Source organism: Malania oleifera, chromosome 10, assembly GCF_029873635.1.
Source record: "Malania oleifera isolate guangnan ecotype guangnan chromosome 10, ASM2987363v1, whole genome shotgun sequence".
In the NCBI taxonomy this organism is placed as follows: Eukaryota; Viridiplantae; Streptophyta; class Magnoliopsida; order Santalales; family Ximeniaceae; genus Malania; species Malania oleifera.
Genome location: NC_080426.1, coordinates 1,564,379 through 1,580,707, shown reverse-complemented (window position 1 = coordinate 1,580,707; position 16,329 = coordinate 1,564,379). Strand labels below are relative to the sequence as shown.

The following is a 16,329-nucleotide window of genomic DNA, read 5'->3' as shown; positions in this document are numbered from 1 at the left end:
ACTCACCACATACAAAAAACTATACCACCGTCTCAGCCCCTCTAGCCTGCTAAGAACGTTTTCCAGAATTTCCTGAAAAGATAGTTTGTAAAGTAGGGGTGAGATACAGCTCAGTAAGAGAAAGACTAAGTTAATGCCCGTGTGAAACCAGCATGGATTTAGTGTATAAAAAATAACCAATTCACTAAGTAGATAAACACATTTATGAAATCATTCTTATTTTACGCACACACACAATTAACTGAGGATAGGGAAGATTACCCGCTCATACAAGTATCTTCCCTTTGCTATAATAATATTACTGCTACTAGGGCACTCACATTTCTTAGTAAGCCCTCAAAGTTATCTTATTAATTATCCATATTCACATAAATTAACAGATATGCATATAAGACACTCCCTGTGACAAACACGCCATTTACTTCCCCCATGGCACGGGTTGTGCGGCCCGAAGGCTAGACTAAGCCTGGGTGATCAGCCCAAACAAAGTCAAAAAAATAACATCCTCTGCAAACACATCTGCAGACATCCACAATAAAACTGCAAGTCCGACGCCCTTACTTAAACCTCGCGCATGCAGTCGGCTGGACCCCCTACACTTCTATCCAAAATAGTGTGGGTGCACATGGTCTAACTAACAATAGTACCGTGTTCAAAATACACTGGTCCCTAGGGTTCCTAAAGCATATCATGCAATTTAGATAATATAAATCATCATTTCAAATATCAATTCACATATATTTCCTATTATTCCAAAAACCTAGCCCCCGACCACAAATACAATCCGGCTCACAGCCGTTTAAATAAAACCTTGCCCCTTGGCTTTCAGATAATAAATCTGGCCCTTGGCCAATCAAACAATACCTAGCCACTGGCCTTTCTTTCAAAATCTTGCATTTTTCACAAGTAATTCTAGTATTTTTCACAACAATTTCAGTATTTCACAAACAGTTCCAACATTTTGCAATCAATCTCAAATCCAGTTAAACAATAAATCCTACTAAATAATCATCAGCCACACGTTTTTAACATTGAAACATAACCATATAAACAACTAACTTTCCACTGTTCGTTTCTATTCAAAAAACCATACCATATATCCTAAGTTTGTAAAATCCATTTCGAACGGTTGGTTTTCGAAATAATCTTCAAATTATTAAATAAATAAATAAATAAATATATTAATTTAATCGGTTCAAATTAAATAAAATTTCTGACTTAACTTAATCCCCTTGATTCCTGAAAAACCTGATAACACCTCGGCTTACGCCCCAGGTGTTAAAAAAAACTCTTGAAATCCTAAAATTCAAACTGTACCATATTATTCATCACAATCCTCAGAGTAACTTTTCCTAAAATCCCCCTAAGTTTTGAACACCCTAAATAGCCTATAAAAGTCTAAATTATTAAACTTACCCCAATTTAAGATTGGTGCCCCGGAACTCCAATTTGAAAACCCACTCCAACTACATTGTAGAGAATCTCTTCACAAATCTCTTGGTAATTTCCGTTTGTTAATTGGGCTTAAGATTTAAGAAAAATCGAGGTAAGAGTAAAAATTAGTTTTACCCCAAGAGATAAGCCTATGCCGCCGCTCCTACGACAAATTCGCTCCTGTAGGATTGTCGGTGGTGGTGATGGGAACCCAACGGTATCTTCGGATTTTCGATCGGCCGAATATTGGAGACGAGATTGAGGAGAGTGAGATAGAGGGGATGAGGGGAACAGAGGTCTCCTTCCTTAGGATATTAAATTCTTTACGCTTTAGGAAGGTTATATATATAATATATATTTTATTATAATATTACATTATTTAATTATCAATAATAATTATTTAAATTTTAAAATTAATTAATTTAAATTTGAATTTGAATTTTGATTTGAATTTTGTTTTTTTTTTAGGATCACTACATAAACTCTTTGCATATTTATTTTTAAAAATTGAGCTAATGAGCATGCATGCAATATAAGGCAATCTTGGGAACCCAGCCGTGTTGGCTCAAGTGGCAAGGGTGACTTTGGTGATCCCAAGGTCGCAGGTTTGATTCCCTTTTTAGGCATTACGTTGCTAGATAACCAGGTGTGCGTCAATGGGCGGGCAATTTTCACCCCCTGAATTTGGTGCCGCACTATAGTGTCCAAAGTGGTACAGTAGTGACTAGAATCCCCGAGTTATATATATTTAAGGCAGTCGTGGTGATGCTCTTCTACTTAACACAGTGGACTTAATTTTCATCAACTTAGACTAAAAATATATATATATATATATATATATATATTTAATATATATGTGTGTGTGTGCGGGTGCGGGCGCGGGCGCGTGTATATAATTAAGATGCATAATATATAAATTAGATGAAAAACAGGAGGGGGTGGGAAATGATATGATTATAAAAAGCTCTGAAAATTAATTTGGGAGGTCGGTTAGATTTCCCACTTGGGTACAGTGGGTATGCTATTTCAAAGAATACGTAACTATTTATGTAGTTGGTAGAGCTAGGCTTTTTGAAAATTGTCTCCTGAGGACATCTTGAGCAGACGATTATTCAAATAAAAACGATAGGAATAGAGAAACAAAGTAAAGAGACGATCAAATATACGGATGTACCGAAAATTGAGATTAGATAAACAAATTTTTATTTATATCACATATGATAATGGCAAGAAACAGTACTAAGGACATAATAAAGGTTAGGACAATTCCCTCATTCTTGCCTCTACATGGTTATTTCTCTGTCATATAGAGGATTTTCGGACTTCACACAAATTTCCAAAATACAAAAAGCTCCCAATACAAGTATGTAAAGTCTTTTTATCATAAAGGATAGGACTGCACATTAGTATCAAACATTATAAATCTTATGTTAAAGGTTGATACAATTTTTGAGAAGGACAAGATCATACACTCCAGTACTTTGGATGAATCTAATAGATTTCTGACACATGAGTACAAGTATCTTTTTTTTCTGAATAAAGCCGAGAGATTCGTGACACACTAATACAGACATTATTTTCTTATTAAAATTGATAGATTCTTGGCATGCCAATGCGAACAACGTTATTTTTTTATGTTAGATCATTACTCGCAAGATTTGTTTTATTTTTTAGTCAATTAGCATCATTGTCACTTGAGCTCATGATTGGTTAAATTGTAGGAATCCATCAATTATTTCTCTTCATGTTAAATGGCTTAGTATAGTAATTTTTATTTAAACATTTAAAACATGAATTTCAAATCTTAGCGTTTAATTTCTATTTTTGAGAATATTTTTGAGCAAATATTAATTAAAAATGAAATTAGTGATCATATAAATAGTTAAATAGTTATTAATTTATAAATAGTGCAAAACATCTTATCACTAATCATAATTATTGAACTCATGCACCACCACTTAATATTTTTGAAATAAAGAATAAACCACATAAACTAAAACTTCGTACAAGTTAGAATTCCAAATTATCCAAAGTAAATAACATAACATAAAAAAAATATTCTAAAATTCAAAAACAAAAAATAAAAAAGCATTAATTAATTATATAAAAAATTAAACAAAGATATATTGCATGCAGGGGAGATTGACTAGTATAAATTAAAATATTCATATTCATTGATTTATAAACATATCTACAAAGAAAAATAAATAATCATAGATTATATTAATTTCTACATTTTTTTTAATATGAAAGGGTCTAACTATATATAAATTGTTCGGCTACTTCTCGACTTCTAACTTATAAAAAAGGAAAATGCTGAAGGACACACAGCCGCGTGATGATGGTGTAAAAAATTGAACTTGAAATGTTGCGGTTCACTATTTGGATCGCACTTTGAGAATGCCTGGTTGGTGGTTCTAATTAATCTTGCCCTTGCTGGACAATCTTTCTCGATCTTTTTCTCTCAAACCACGCCATTTTTTCTATTTTTGATATCGATCAAGGCCGCCCTCATAATCTGAACACTCAAATGAGGGTTCTTGAGCGCAAAGGCATCGTATCTAGCGGAGAAAACAATGTCTTCCATGTTCCCAACAACGTAATTCAAGGCTGTCTCCTTCAACGCCTGCAGGTTGGAACAAACATCGGAGATCTCCAGCACGTCCAGAGCATTTGAGGGGTTTAAGGACCCCAGCATTCGGCGTTCGCAAAACCTCTGAAGGAATGGGATCTCGTACTTGTCGGCCGCAATTGAAAGAGAGTAGAGGTGCTTCTCTGCCTTCTCTGCCGCCAAGCTCCCGCTGTAGAGGAACTCCAGTAGAGATTGAAGCTGCTCGTGGCTGAGTTCTGGGAGAGTTACGGTGTCGTTTGGTGGGGCTTTGCATCCGTCTGCCTCTAACATGTTCTTGAAGATTTCAGATCTTGCTGCCTGCATTGTTAATGATGTAGATTAATTAATTGAAATGCCTTACATGGAAGGATCAATGCTAATAATTATTTTGTGATTATGCATCTCAATTTGACACATTTGCAGCCTACCCTTGTTTTACTCTAAATGTAGGGAATTAACACCAAATTTTCAAATCCAGTGAGAAATAAAATAGAGAAAATACACACTAAAAAAAAAATCAATCAAACGCACAAGACAGTATTTATGTGGTTCGGTAATTTGTTTATGTCCACGGAGTTGTAAGGATTTCACTATTATCAGGGAAAAATTATAGAGTGCGGCTCTCTCTCAGAAACTACGTCTCTCTCACACAAAAACGACGGTCAACCCTAATCACCAAAAAATAATAATTTTATATCTTGTGCACAGTAATCGGCTACAAAATGGGGCTCAAGCTGCAGCGCTCATGGACTAAGTTTTAGGATTAAAATCTCTCATTAAAAAAACCACGTAACATTAATTCAAGTCGGGTCATCATTTGGATTAAACGCAACTAGGCTCCAGAAAACCCAACACTAAATGCATGTGTGTTATGAAAAAGAAATTAAAGCAAATAAAAATATACCACCAGCCGGGTATGAGTCGAGCAAAAACACTTCAAAATAAACCATACAAAATAATGTCAGCCAGAAATGAGTTCTTATAAGTTGATTAAACTTATACATGAGCCCCTCCATCGGTTTACAAGTGGAGTTAAAATTTGAGCTTACTATAAATTAAGCTCAAGCTAGCCTATTATTTAGCTTATAAACAAACTGCAAAGTTGGCAAATTTGATTCATCTATATTTGTCATTGAGTCTGAATGATTCATTATTGAGTTTAGCAATGAGAAGCTGAGAGAGAGATCTAGAGAGAGAGAGAGAGAGGGAGGTACCAATAGGGCCTTATGTGCCGGAATGGAAGGGCCGTCACCGCCGGGCTTGATTTGGATGTCAGTGTGAGATTGATCCATGAAGGCAGCAGCAAACCCATCCAAGAAATCTATTTTCTCCTTTAGTTCCCCTTCTGCCTCCTTCATTTCCTTTGCCCATTTCACTACGCTTGCAAATCCCTGCAGCAGCAGCAGCAGCAGCAAGCAACAACATTTAATTAGATTTAGGATTTGTTACATAAGGCCGAAGTTTCAAATTTTGAAAATTTTTACATAGAAGGATTGGGCCCATCTTACGCCTGTTAAAAAATAGGAAAGCAGCCCAACTATAAAGCCCAGAAGGCCCAAAGGGCTAGCGGCCCAAAAACTTTGCTTTTCTGAGGTTCTTTTTGAAGGATGAAAACTTGAACACGCACAGTTAGGTAAATATATGTTTATAGCTTTTTTCCCCCCTACTGTGACGGGGGTCCAATCTGTGTGGGAATGCTCGCACGTCGGGATGTGCTTGGTAGAAGCATTGTCGAGAGTCTTTTGACTGCTTTTCGATTAATGATCAACTTTAACTAACGAATAACTAGGCATTTGGATTGGGAATTGCACGTACTAAAATTCAGTGCTAATTAATTAGATACGAATCAGATTCATCCATCTATTATTTCTATGACAATCTAAAATTGTGAAAGAGATAAATGGGTAAAAAATTTTCATGCTTTATGTATGGAGCATGTTAAATTTTTCACAGAATTTCACATATATCTTCTTTGACGAAAAACATTGAAAGAGACATTAGATTTAAATTTGTATTGAATTTAAAAAAAATATAATATATAATTATACAAAAATTTATTCAAACTCACTCAAATTTAAATCTAAAGATTCAAAATTAATGCTCCTACGACATTACTAACTCTTATAATTCTTGATAATCCTCATAGAATCCACAAACGGTCTGATTTTGAGTGTGTGTGTATGTGTGTGTGTGTGTTTTTTTTTTTTTTTAAATGTTTTCTAATTCTTGGAAATTTTATATATACATGAGAGGGTACGTAATTGTTGGGCTATTAATAAAGTTGGGTTTTTTGTTAAAAAAAAAAATGCAATTTATTTTCAAGCTGAATATACATATCATGCATCTGTGCTCAAAACCAACAGATTAATAAAGGCAAACATGAAAGAACAAAGAACGAACACGCAATGTAAATTTGAATATTAAAGGAGATAGATCTGATATATATATGGAGCTTGCCTTGGATGAATTTGGGTGGAGAGAAACTAAGGAAGAAGCGTTTGATGATTTGTTAGGAAGGTCATTAACAGCTAGCATTGAAGGAGAAGAAGAAGAATATCCCTTCATTTGATCAGTACATGAGGATTCCAGCTGCTTGTTGACGAAGGCAATCAGGCTTCTGGCTGCTTCGTGGCACGCCCCGCATATTGTATTCCTCGGTGGCCTCAGAATCATTGGGACTGCACTGCATATGCAGCAATCCATCCCTCTCTCTCTCTCTCTCTCTCTCTCTGCGACAGATCAAACACAGGCAATAAGAAGGGAGGAAGAAGGAGAAATTAAATTTTATATATATATATATATAAAATATATTTATGCCTTTTGTTTCAAGTTTAAGCTATTGGTTCATTTCTTTATGGTTCAGAGTAGGGTCGTTAGGGATCATAACCTAGCTAGCTAGCTTATATATTTCATTACAATTATTCCCCCTAATTATTTTTTTAAATAGCAATACACCTACCATATATATATATTGCTTGGCTGCCAAATATAATTGTTGTTCATCAAAAAAGAAACTAGTATCATTGCTTTTGGTGGGGTATACACAACATTTTTTTTATCCGAGTAAAATGACAAGTCTAGCCTCAAATGAATTAATTAACATACTTAATTTTACTAACTAGTTCAATTTCTATATATAAATTTTGACGCGTTATGATAGGACATTTATTATTTACAAATTTTGTGTTTAAATCTTACATTTAAATTTGTGTATTTAAATGAAATACATATAATTATATTAAGTTTCAATAAAATTACAAAGTTTAAATTAAAGATTCAAACTTTATCTTCCAAACACAATATTTTTAATTAATTAACAACATAACTCCTCTTAAAATACATATACACGTTTGATTTGACAAAAACTTAAATTAAGATCTGGCCTATAAATAAAAATAAGGTGCGAAATGAAACCTACGTGGGAAGTGGAGGGGCATAGTTGTAAATGAAACAGAACCAGGGTTGGCCTATGTGATAAATGACAGTGTTTTAATATAAACACCTTATATATTTATATTTATACAAATTAACATTATTATTTAATAATAATAATAATAATCTTGATGATGAGAAAGTTAGGAAGAAGAGAAGGACTTTCCAACCTCGCAACAGCAAATCTGTGGAAGGCAAGAGCCAAGAGGCATGCATGCACGTCTCATGAAAGCCGGTCCCCATCCCTCCGCCAATTTTTTTTTTTTTTTTGAAGGGATAATTCAGTCTTTTTAATTAATAAATTTAGTTAGTTATTAATTGTCGGTAGGGAAATTGATTGGTCTTGTGCCACGCACAATTGGTTAACCTAATCTACTTTAAGGTATAAAAAAATATTGAGCGTGTAACTATTTGGACTTTGTAGTACCCTAGTTGCCTAACGTGCTAAGTTAGCTCAACAGGAAACAAAATCACGGGGTCATCTAAATTGTTAAAGATAATTTGTGACTTTAGTGATCCCAAGATTTAAAGATTCGATTTTCCCTTAAAGTATTACGTCGGTGAATTACCAAGAATGCAACAATAGACGGACGTTTTTCACCCCCTTAGTTTGGTGTTGCACTAGAGTGTCCGTGTAACGATGACTGAAATCTCCAAATTATCAAATTGAAAAAAAATCACTTACTTGTAAATAATTTTTTTCTCTCCAAAATTCGCATGAACAATAAACTCATTAAGAAATTAAAGATCAATTGACAAAAGTCTATATTCAGGTTTCATTTTCTAAATCTTACAGTAACAATTCTCATGTGAAAAGTCATGTCTATGGTAGTAGGATAGTTTTTTAGCACATGAAAAATGAAACAAAGGGGTTTTGCATAAAAATATTCACATTAATTGTATATGATGCGAGTTTTATGTGAGTTGTCAGTCTATTTTATTCATTCAAATGTTTTGAATTCAATTTTTATAATTTAATTTAAACATATTGATAACACCTACCAAAATTTTTTGTGCTATCAGATATTGTGGTTGGTCAATATATTTATTTAATATTTTTTAAAAAATTGAATGAGAATGCACCACGTTGGTGCGATAAAATAGAATTGGGAATGTTTCAATTTAAATTCTCTACAATTAATTCTGATTAATATTGTGCTTACCATACATGTACTACAAATCTTCATTCACAGAATGGAATTGAATAGGAAAAGGAGTTGAAGTAAGAATGAAATCAAGGCATGGATGTAACTATCGGTGAAATGAGATATGTTCTTGTGTTTGGTTAGTAGTCACGTGTGTCTAATCTCAGAGGACGTGACTTTATATATAATCACACTGCCGGAGCTAGCTCAAAAATCAAAATGACCTTGCTCTGTTCTGGGAGACCCCATTCACTAAAATGGCCCTTCTCTGTTCTACATTTGAATTTTGCGCACAAACCCAAGAACGCACTTATAAACACAGAGTCATTAAGGAGAAAAAAGAGATTATATTTAGGATCTGCTTAGTACATTCATTCACAATACTGCATTTTAATTAATATTTAATACGTACATACTGATCACCGATCCATTCAACAAAGTAAACGTTAAACCTATCCATTCAACAAAGTAAACATGGATCAACGTTAACTCCTTTTACCAGTGGGCCGGGATCGACTTAAAACACTAATAATGAAGAAGGGTTGCTAAGGCTCCGATCGATCGATCATCACTTGGAAATGGAGGTGATATGATGATCAGGCGGTGGAGAAGCAACGTTAGCGTCAGCCTTGTCGCCGCCGGCGCGCTGCTCGTAGTAATGGTAGGCGGCGGCCCCCGAGAGCACCGCCAGCGTCAATGCCTGTGCGTGCATCCTGGCATGAATCAGCCTGAGGCTGGTCTTCAAGGGAGATCTCGCTCTCGTATATGCCATCGATGCCCCTATCGCCGAAGCCCACACCGCCCCTGTTCCCACCCATCATCAACACATACACATTAATTCAAGACAAAATTCAATCGAAGCAAAACGAAGTAATAATCAATAATTCCCAACAAAAATTTCAGACGACTTCCATGTTAAACAGACTTAATTAATTGAAATGCAGGACTACGTACTCACCAATGCTGGTGAGCTTGTGCTGTGAGACCCAGGACTGCAACCCCTCCATCTTCTTAATTTCTTCTTTCTTCTCTTCTTGATTACCCAAAAATGAAAATGAAAAGCAGCGGCCTGTGGTATAGAAAGGGAGGATCGGAATTTATAAGTGAGAGTAGGTGTTTAGATTTAGTGGGTGGCCCCTTGGTTTTCTGTTCTCAGTATTACTTTTGTGAGTTCGTGTTTCTTTTGGACCACTGGAAGTTTTCAAACCACCGGCTTCGCTTATCCGGTTTTCTTACCGTCTCTTGTTTCGGACCCCAGCATTCTTTGTTGCTGCCTCCGCCGTTGGATTTCTGCCCTCTGTGAAGATCTACGGCCAAGAGGAGTTCAGAAACTGCCGGATTAGTTTATATTATTTGGATCAGAGATTCTTGGGCTACTCCCCTGCTCCTGTTAGTTTTCGTGTTCTAGTAAATTAATTAACGTCATGTGTTGAGGTATTTTTTTTAAAATTTGTATAAATTTAAATAAAATAGAAAATAAAATTATATTAAATTTATTATTGTGCTAATTACTAATTAAAATGATTATATTTAATTATATTAAATTTATTTAAATTCATACAAATTTAAATTCAGGGGTCTAAATTCTTATCCTTTAAATAAAATCATTATATTTGGTAGCTACTATTAAAAGTTGATAATATATATTATTCAGCTAATTACTAGTAAAATGATTTTTTTTAATTCATTTGTGTATAAGTATATTCTAAGAATAGTGGTGGTCAACTATGCCTAGAGGTAACAGTTTAAATTAATTTAATAAATAAATATATAATAAAAAAAAAGGCAAGAAAAATATACGGATAAAACTGTTAGAGCCATTAGATTTAAGGAAAGAAGATAATTAATTATAATATTAGTATGGTAAATTATAATTTACCATAGGCTTGAGTACAATGAAGCCATGTTAAATAATTCACTATTTAGGTGCAATAAAAATGTTAGAACTTAATTAATAAAAAGAAGCCACAAAAATAAATAAATAAATAAATAAATAAAGGTCATGTTAACTAATTGATTATATTCAATAAATTAAGCAAAATTAAATCAGCACGTGTCATGCCAACTTTGAAATACTTTGAAAATTAAAACCCTTTTGTTTTTTTTATTTCTACTTTATGCTGATTTTAAAATAATTTAGATTAATATATGAATAAAATTTGTCTCCAATGAAACTATCTAAGGGTGGTCTGTGTACTTAAAAGATTCATCATTTATTTTGATTTATATATATGGGATATTTGTTAATTTTTATAATTATCTATAATTATTGATCAATTCTTCTTATTCCTTAATCATTGATCAATTCTTCTTATATATTTTTTAAAATTTATATATTTTTTTTATTAATTTTTATAATTATTGTATTACATTTGTTAAATCGTCATTCGACCATAACGATATGAAAGGAATCAAATAATAATAGCTTAGAGGACTCGATGTATACTCCGAGAGATCACTTTAATGCCTGAGTTAGGGAATGAGAGGTTCAAATGTCAACAGTAAATGAAGAATGAGTTGGAATGAGATGCTTACCTCCTCATGGGATTCCCTTTTTATAGTGGCAAGGGCAGACTTTCCTCCAGTTTGGCATTTATGAACGTGTTACATGCTTAGGAAGATTCATTGGAGCTCTTAGGGGAAAATTTGTAAACCTACCTCGGAAGGGATTTGGGCCTGAGAGATCTTAAGTGTAACGACCTCAAAATTATATCATTTTTTTATATCATTATATATATTACTTAAATATCCCTACTATAGACTCTCATGCCTTAGATAGGCACTGAAGTATTTTTGTAGATAGTGGGCACACCTATGCAGCGGGAAAATATAAATCACATAACCACAAATGTACATACAATACCAGAATCTAGTAATTTTCCATATTATATTTACATATACTAGTATCACTTCCCCAATTCTCAAACCTCCCCGTACCAACTTACCCTAAGTACAGAGCAACCAAAGGACTCTCTAACCACGAGCCTGATCTGCTCGCCTAGTTGGCTCAGTTGAAAAATGTTAAAATGATGGGATGAGTCGACGCTCAGTAAGTAGAAATATGCTATTACTAGTGTGTGGAGACCAAGTTGCATATCAATAATAATAACATTTGAAACTGTAAAATTGGAAAATCAGTATAAATAAATTTTACATTAATCGTAGCTTAAAATATAACTGTATCATCTGAACTTTCTATCTTTCGTACTGCTAATATTATACTATATACATTAAATACTGTAAAACTGTATACATATATTGTAACGACCTGAAAAATAATGGTATTTAAATAATAAGGAGGAAGGGAAATGGAAACAGAAATAGAAGGAGGTAGTAAGGAAATTTCTAATGGCCTGGTCGACAAACACAGGGGATTCGTCGATGAGGGTACAAGAGGGTCTCGTCAACGAGGGCATGTTTCGTCGACGAGAAAATACCGAGTGAAAGTTTTGGGCGATTCTAAATTTCGTCGACAAAGGGGAGAGTTCGTTGACGAATTTCTTATTAGACTCGTCGACGAGATGACATGACTCGTCGATGAGATGACATGACTCGTCGACGAAGGCCGCAGTATAAATAGCCCTAACCTTGGTTTAATCATAGAAATTTGACGAAATTCTTCCTCTCTCTCTCTCTCTCCTACGGTCTCTCCTCCATCTCTCTTCTTTTTGGCCATGTCAGTCGCCGGATCAACGATTTGAGGCCACCACGACCCTCCTGACGAAGTTCTCTCCAAGTTTACCGGGGCAGATGGTCGGTGGGATCGAGTTGAATTTCTTTCCAGAATCAGGATAAGGCCTTTTATTCAGTTTTTGGCCTTTTGGCAGTTGTAGGAAATGATGGAGACAAAAAAATAATGATATTATGTTCTGGAAAATGTTATTTTCAAGGTGTTGAGTAGGAAGCCCTATGCGTGTTGGACTAGTATACCATAGGGGCTTTCCAGTAGTTAGGTAAGGGAAATATGCTATGCTAGGAAGCCCTTTTATGATTTCAGCACAAACTGTATATTTTTATCAAATTATTATTCAGATTATATATATTTACAGTTTCTAGAACTTGATAATATTAATATTTACTTGTGTGGCTTAAGTTGATAACAGAAACAATACTATATTTTATAGAATTTATGAATACCATGTTTATAGTTATTAACAGAAATACCATAATATTTGCATGTTTATAGAATGATAAATTTTTCAGTATACAGTATACTTAAAAATATGCATTTCAGTAATTTCAGAATAACACATTTATCAGTACCATAATGCCCCAATATATAGATATTCAGACAGCAGTTTTGTTATACAGAAATCAGATTTTCAGTCAGTTTATTTAGAATTTCAGATAAATTCTATAGGGTTATGGTTATTTTAGAAACCACAGTAAAGACAGTATATTACAGATATCAGTTACCTATATAGTATCAGACCCTAATGGATCAGACAGTAGAGCACGGTACTATAGCTAAAGATATTCAGTTCAGAGTGCAACCACTTTACTCAGATAGTAAGTATTTATAAGGTCAATCGTGCCCACTTCAGGACAGGCTCTCCATCAGATATGGATTGAGGGGGCCAATCAGACTATCAGAGTTCAGTTGACTTACCTGGTCGGCTAGCCAGGATAGGTCTTGCCTTCGAGCCGCACAACCCTGTCATGAGGGGTTAAATCATGACATACAACCATCCAGAGAAATTTTTTCAGATATTATAAGTATAAGTAGATTTTTCAGAAACAGTAGTAGTATTATGAAAAGTAAATTTATATAGTCTAATATATGTTATTTATAACAGCATTTACAATTTCAGTTATCCATGATATTATTTTTAAGTCAGATTATTTATGTAGAAATATAACTCTGTAGCCACACACTAGTAATAGCATGTTTCGTCTTACTGAGCGTTGGCTCATCTCAGTGTTGAATTGTTTTCAGGTGAACCAGTTAGGCGAGTGGAGTATGCTCGCGGGTAGAGGAGCGGTTGTACTGCCCTTTTTGAGAGTGAGTATTTTTGGGTGGCATGTTTTTTGTAATCCCTTGGTATCAGTAAGTGTAGTTTCAAGAGAACAGTGATGATTGTATATTGTGGGTTGATTTGTGTAACGCTCCGAACTCTTAAACCTGGGTTCAGCGCGTTATACCTCATAAAATGCTGATAATCCATAATTCATAATATACGCAGTAGAAAACATAAACATAGTACCAAAATTTACTAATTCTAACTATAATCCAAAATAAATCATCCATCACCTGCATTTCCATAAAATGTACATAACTCCCAAAACATTCTAGAATTTTGACAATCATTCCTTACTCAACAGTCTTAAAACATAAAGACATAAAACATTAATATTTACACTCCCCAAAATTAACTTAGAAATATATCCTTTTCTTTATCTATTTCCCAATAATGTTATAAAAATCTCGAGCACTCAAAGCTCGATCTCGAGGAAATCTTGAAAAAGATAAATTCATATTCAGGTGAGACACATCTCAGTAAAGGAAGAAACAATATATTAAACACAACGTGTGGCTAACACGAGGTATATAGATATCATTTTAAATACATTTGCAAATCATTATCATAACATTAAAACCATTTTCTAAACCTAAACAATTATATGCAGAGATTTACCCACGAGATTACCCAAGGATAGGGGTGATTACCCGCCCATACAAGTAGCACCTCTCTGCTCTGATACTTAAGTAACCCTAAGGTGACAATTAAAACATACCGGAGCACTCACCTTACTCAGTAAGCCCTCAAGTATAAGATTAATCTCGTACTCACACAGTTCAACAATAGTTTACTAGTAAAGGCCCTAAGGATAGGAAAATCTACCCGCCCATACAAGTAAGTTCCCTCTGCCCTAGTACGTTATGCGGTTGCTACCACAATTGTAGCTACTAGTGCACTCGCCTTACTCAGCAAGCCCTCAGGCGAAAGGTACGCCTCTCCCAATCGTAACATGTTCTACGTACATGCATACTTTTAATATCATAATATATCATTCTTTCTATCATTATTCAATCATACACATCTGTTCATATTCATAGCTTAACATTGCATTGCATTTCACTTTAAGTAACTCTTTCCCATTTGTATCATTCATGTTTCACATTTCATTTCAATGTATTGTCATTCCATTGTCATTTCATTGCATAACGTTTTCATTTCATTCCTTCGTACTACAACTAGTCTTTAGCTATCATCAGTTAGTCCACATAGAAATGCGCTAAAATCTACTAACACAGCTCCTTTTAGCTGTTATCAGTTAGTTCACATAGAAATGAGTTAGATCTGCTAACATGGCTGTGACAACCCGAATAATAATAAAATTTAAATAATAAAGAGGAAGGGAAATGGAAACAGTAACATAAGGAGGAAGTCGACTTCGTCGACGACATTGTACTTTGGAAGGAATAACCAAGGGGAAACATTAGGGCTTTGTCGACGAAAACAGGGCATTCGAAGACGAGGGTTTTGGAAAATTTGTCGATGAATACAGGGGATTTGACGACGAGGGTTTTAGAGAATTCGTCGACAAATATAGGGGAATTGTCGACGAAGAGATACTGAGAGAGGTTTGAACCGACAGAATTTCGTCGACGAGAACTGAATTTCATCGACGAAATTATTGAAGCACTCATCGACGAATGACGTGGCTCGTCAACGAATCCAGTTCTATAAATATGAAAAATCCGAATTTTAACTTCCCCATTAAGCTAACTCACTCCTCTCTCTCTCCTCTTCGGCTCTCTCTCTCTCTCTCTCTCTCTCTCTCTCTCTCTCTCTCTCTCTTTCATTGATTTTGGGCCAATTTTACATCGGATAGACAATCCGAAGTCACCACGACGCTCCTGGGGAAGTTCTCTTTAAATCTGTCGGAGCGGATCGTTGGTGAAAGCAAGTTAGAAATCATCCCTAAATTGAGGTAAGACTTTTTACGCCAAATTTTGTCTTATGGTAGTTTTAAGAAATGACGTAGAAATATTGAAGTTTAATACTGAGAGTTTTCAGTTTCAGGATATTGATCAGGAAATCTTACGGGGGATAGACCAAGATATTTTAGGGGTTTTCTCAGTAGTCAAGTAAGGGAATAAACTAAAACAGTTGTCTTTCACTCAAATTGCTATTATTTATGAGCAAACTGTTTTCCTGAAAATATGTACGATATTTGAATATTATGGAATTAATGCACATTTGGGGAAAAATACCGTTATTACGTTGAAACGTGTATATATGTATGAGATGCCAGAAATCATGATTTTCAGAATACAATGTATAGTTTTATACAGTAAATGTGTGGCATGAATATTATTTTACGTGGAGAAATATTATGATATGAACACAGTATGATATGAGAAGTTATGAAAGTGTACAGTACATTATAATTATGATAAATGCATATTAAAATGATTATTTTCAAAACAACGTATTTATGTATGACATGTTCGGCACGAGGCCGTAATTATGTTATGTTCGGCACGAGGCCGTGATGATGATATGTTCGGCACGAGGCTATAATTATGTTATGTTCGGCACGAGGCCGTAATGATGTTATATATATATGATCATGTATTATATGTTATTAGAACTCGAATGTTAGTTTAGTTCAGTTCAGGGGCTCGGTACCGTATCTTATAAATAAGATATTTATGATCAAATTAATGCTAACCACCCCACGAGGGGGTGGGAGATGGAT

The 16,329-nt window shown here is 34.5% G+C and overlaps 1 protein-coding gene across 1 annotated transcript; it reads right to left on the bottom strand.

Moving 5' to 3' along the window:
• Positions 1–3,581: 3,581 nt before the first annotated feature.
• On the bottom strand, positions 3,582–6,808 carry LOC131165538 (BTB/POZ domain-containing protein At3g56230-like). Its single transcript, XM_058123437.1, has 3 exons — positions 6,503–6,808; positions 5,260–5,436; positions 3,582–4,363 (listed from the first exon to the last, which is right to left on the bottom strand). The coding sequence occupies exons 1-3, from the start codon at positions 6,746–6,748 to the stop codon at positions 3,899–3,901; spliced, it is 888 nt and encodes a 295-aa protein (XP_057979420.1). The 5' UTR covers positions 6,749–6,808; the 3' UTR covers positions 3,582–3,898.
• Positions 6,809–16,329: the final 9,521 nt, after the last annotated feature.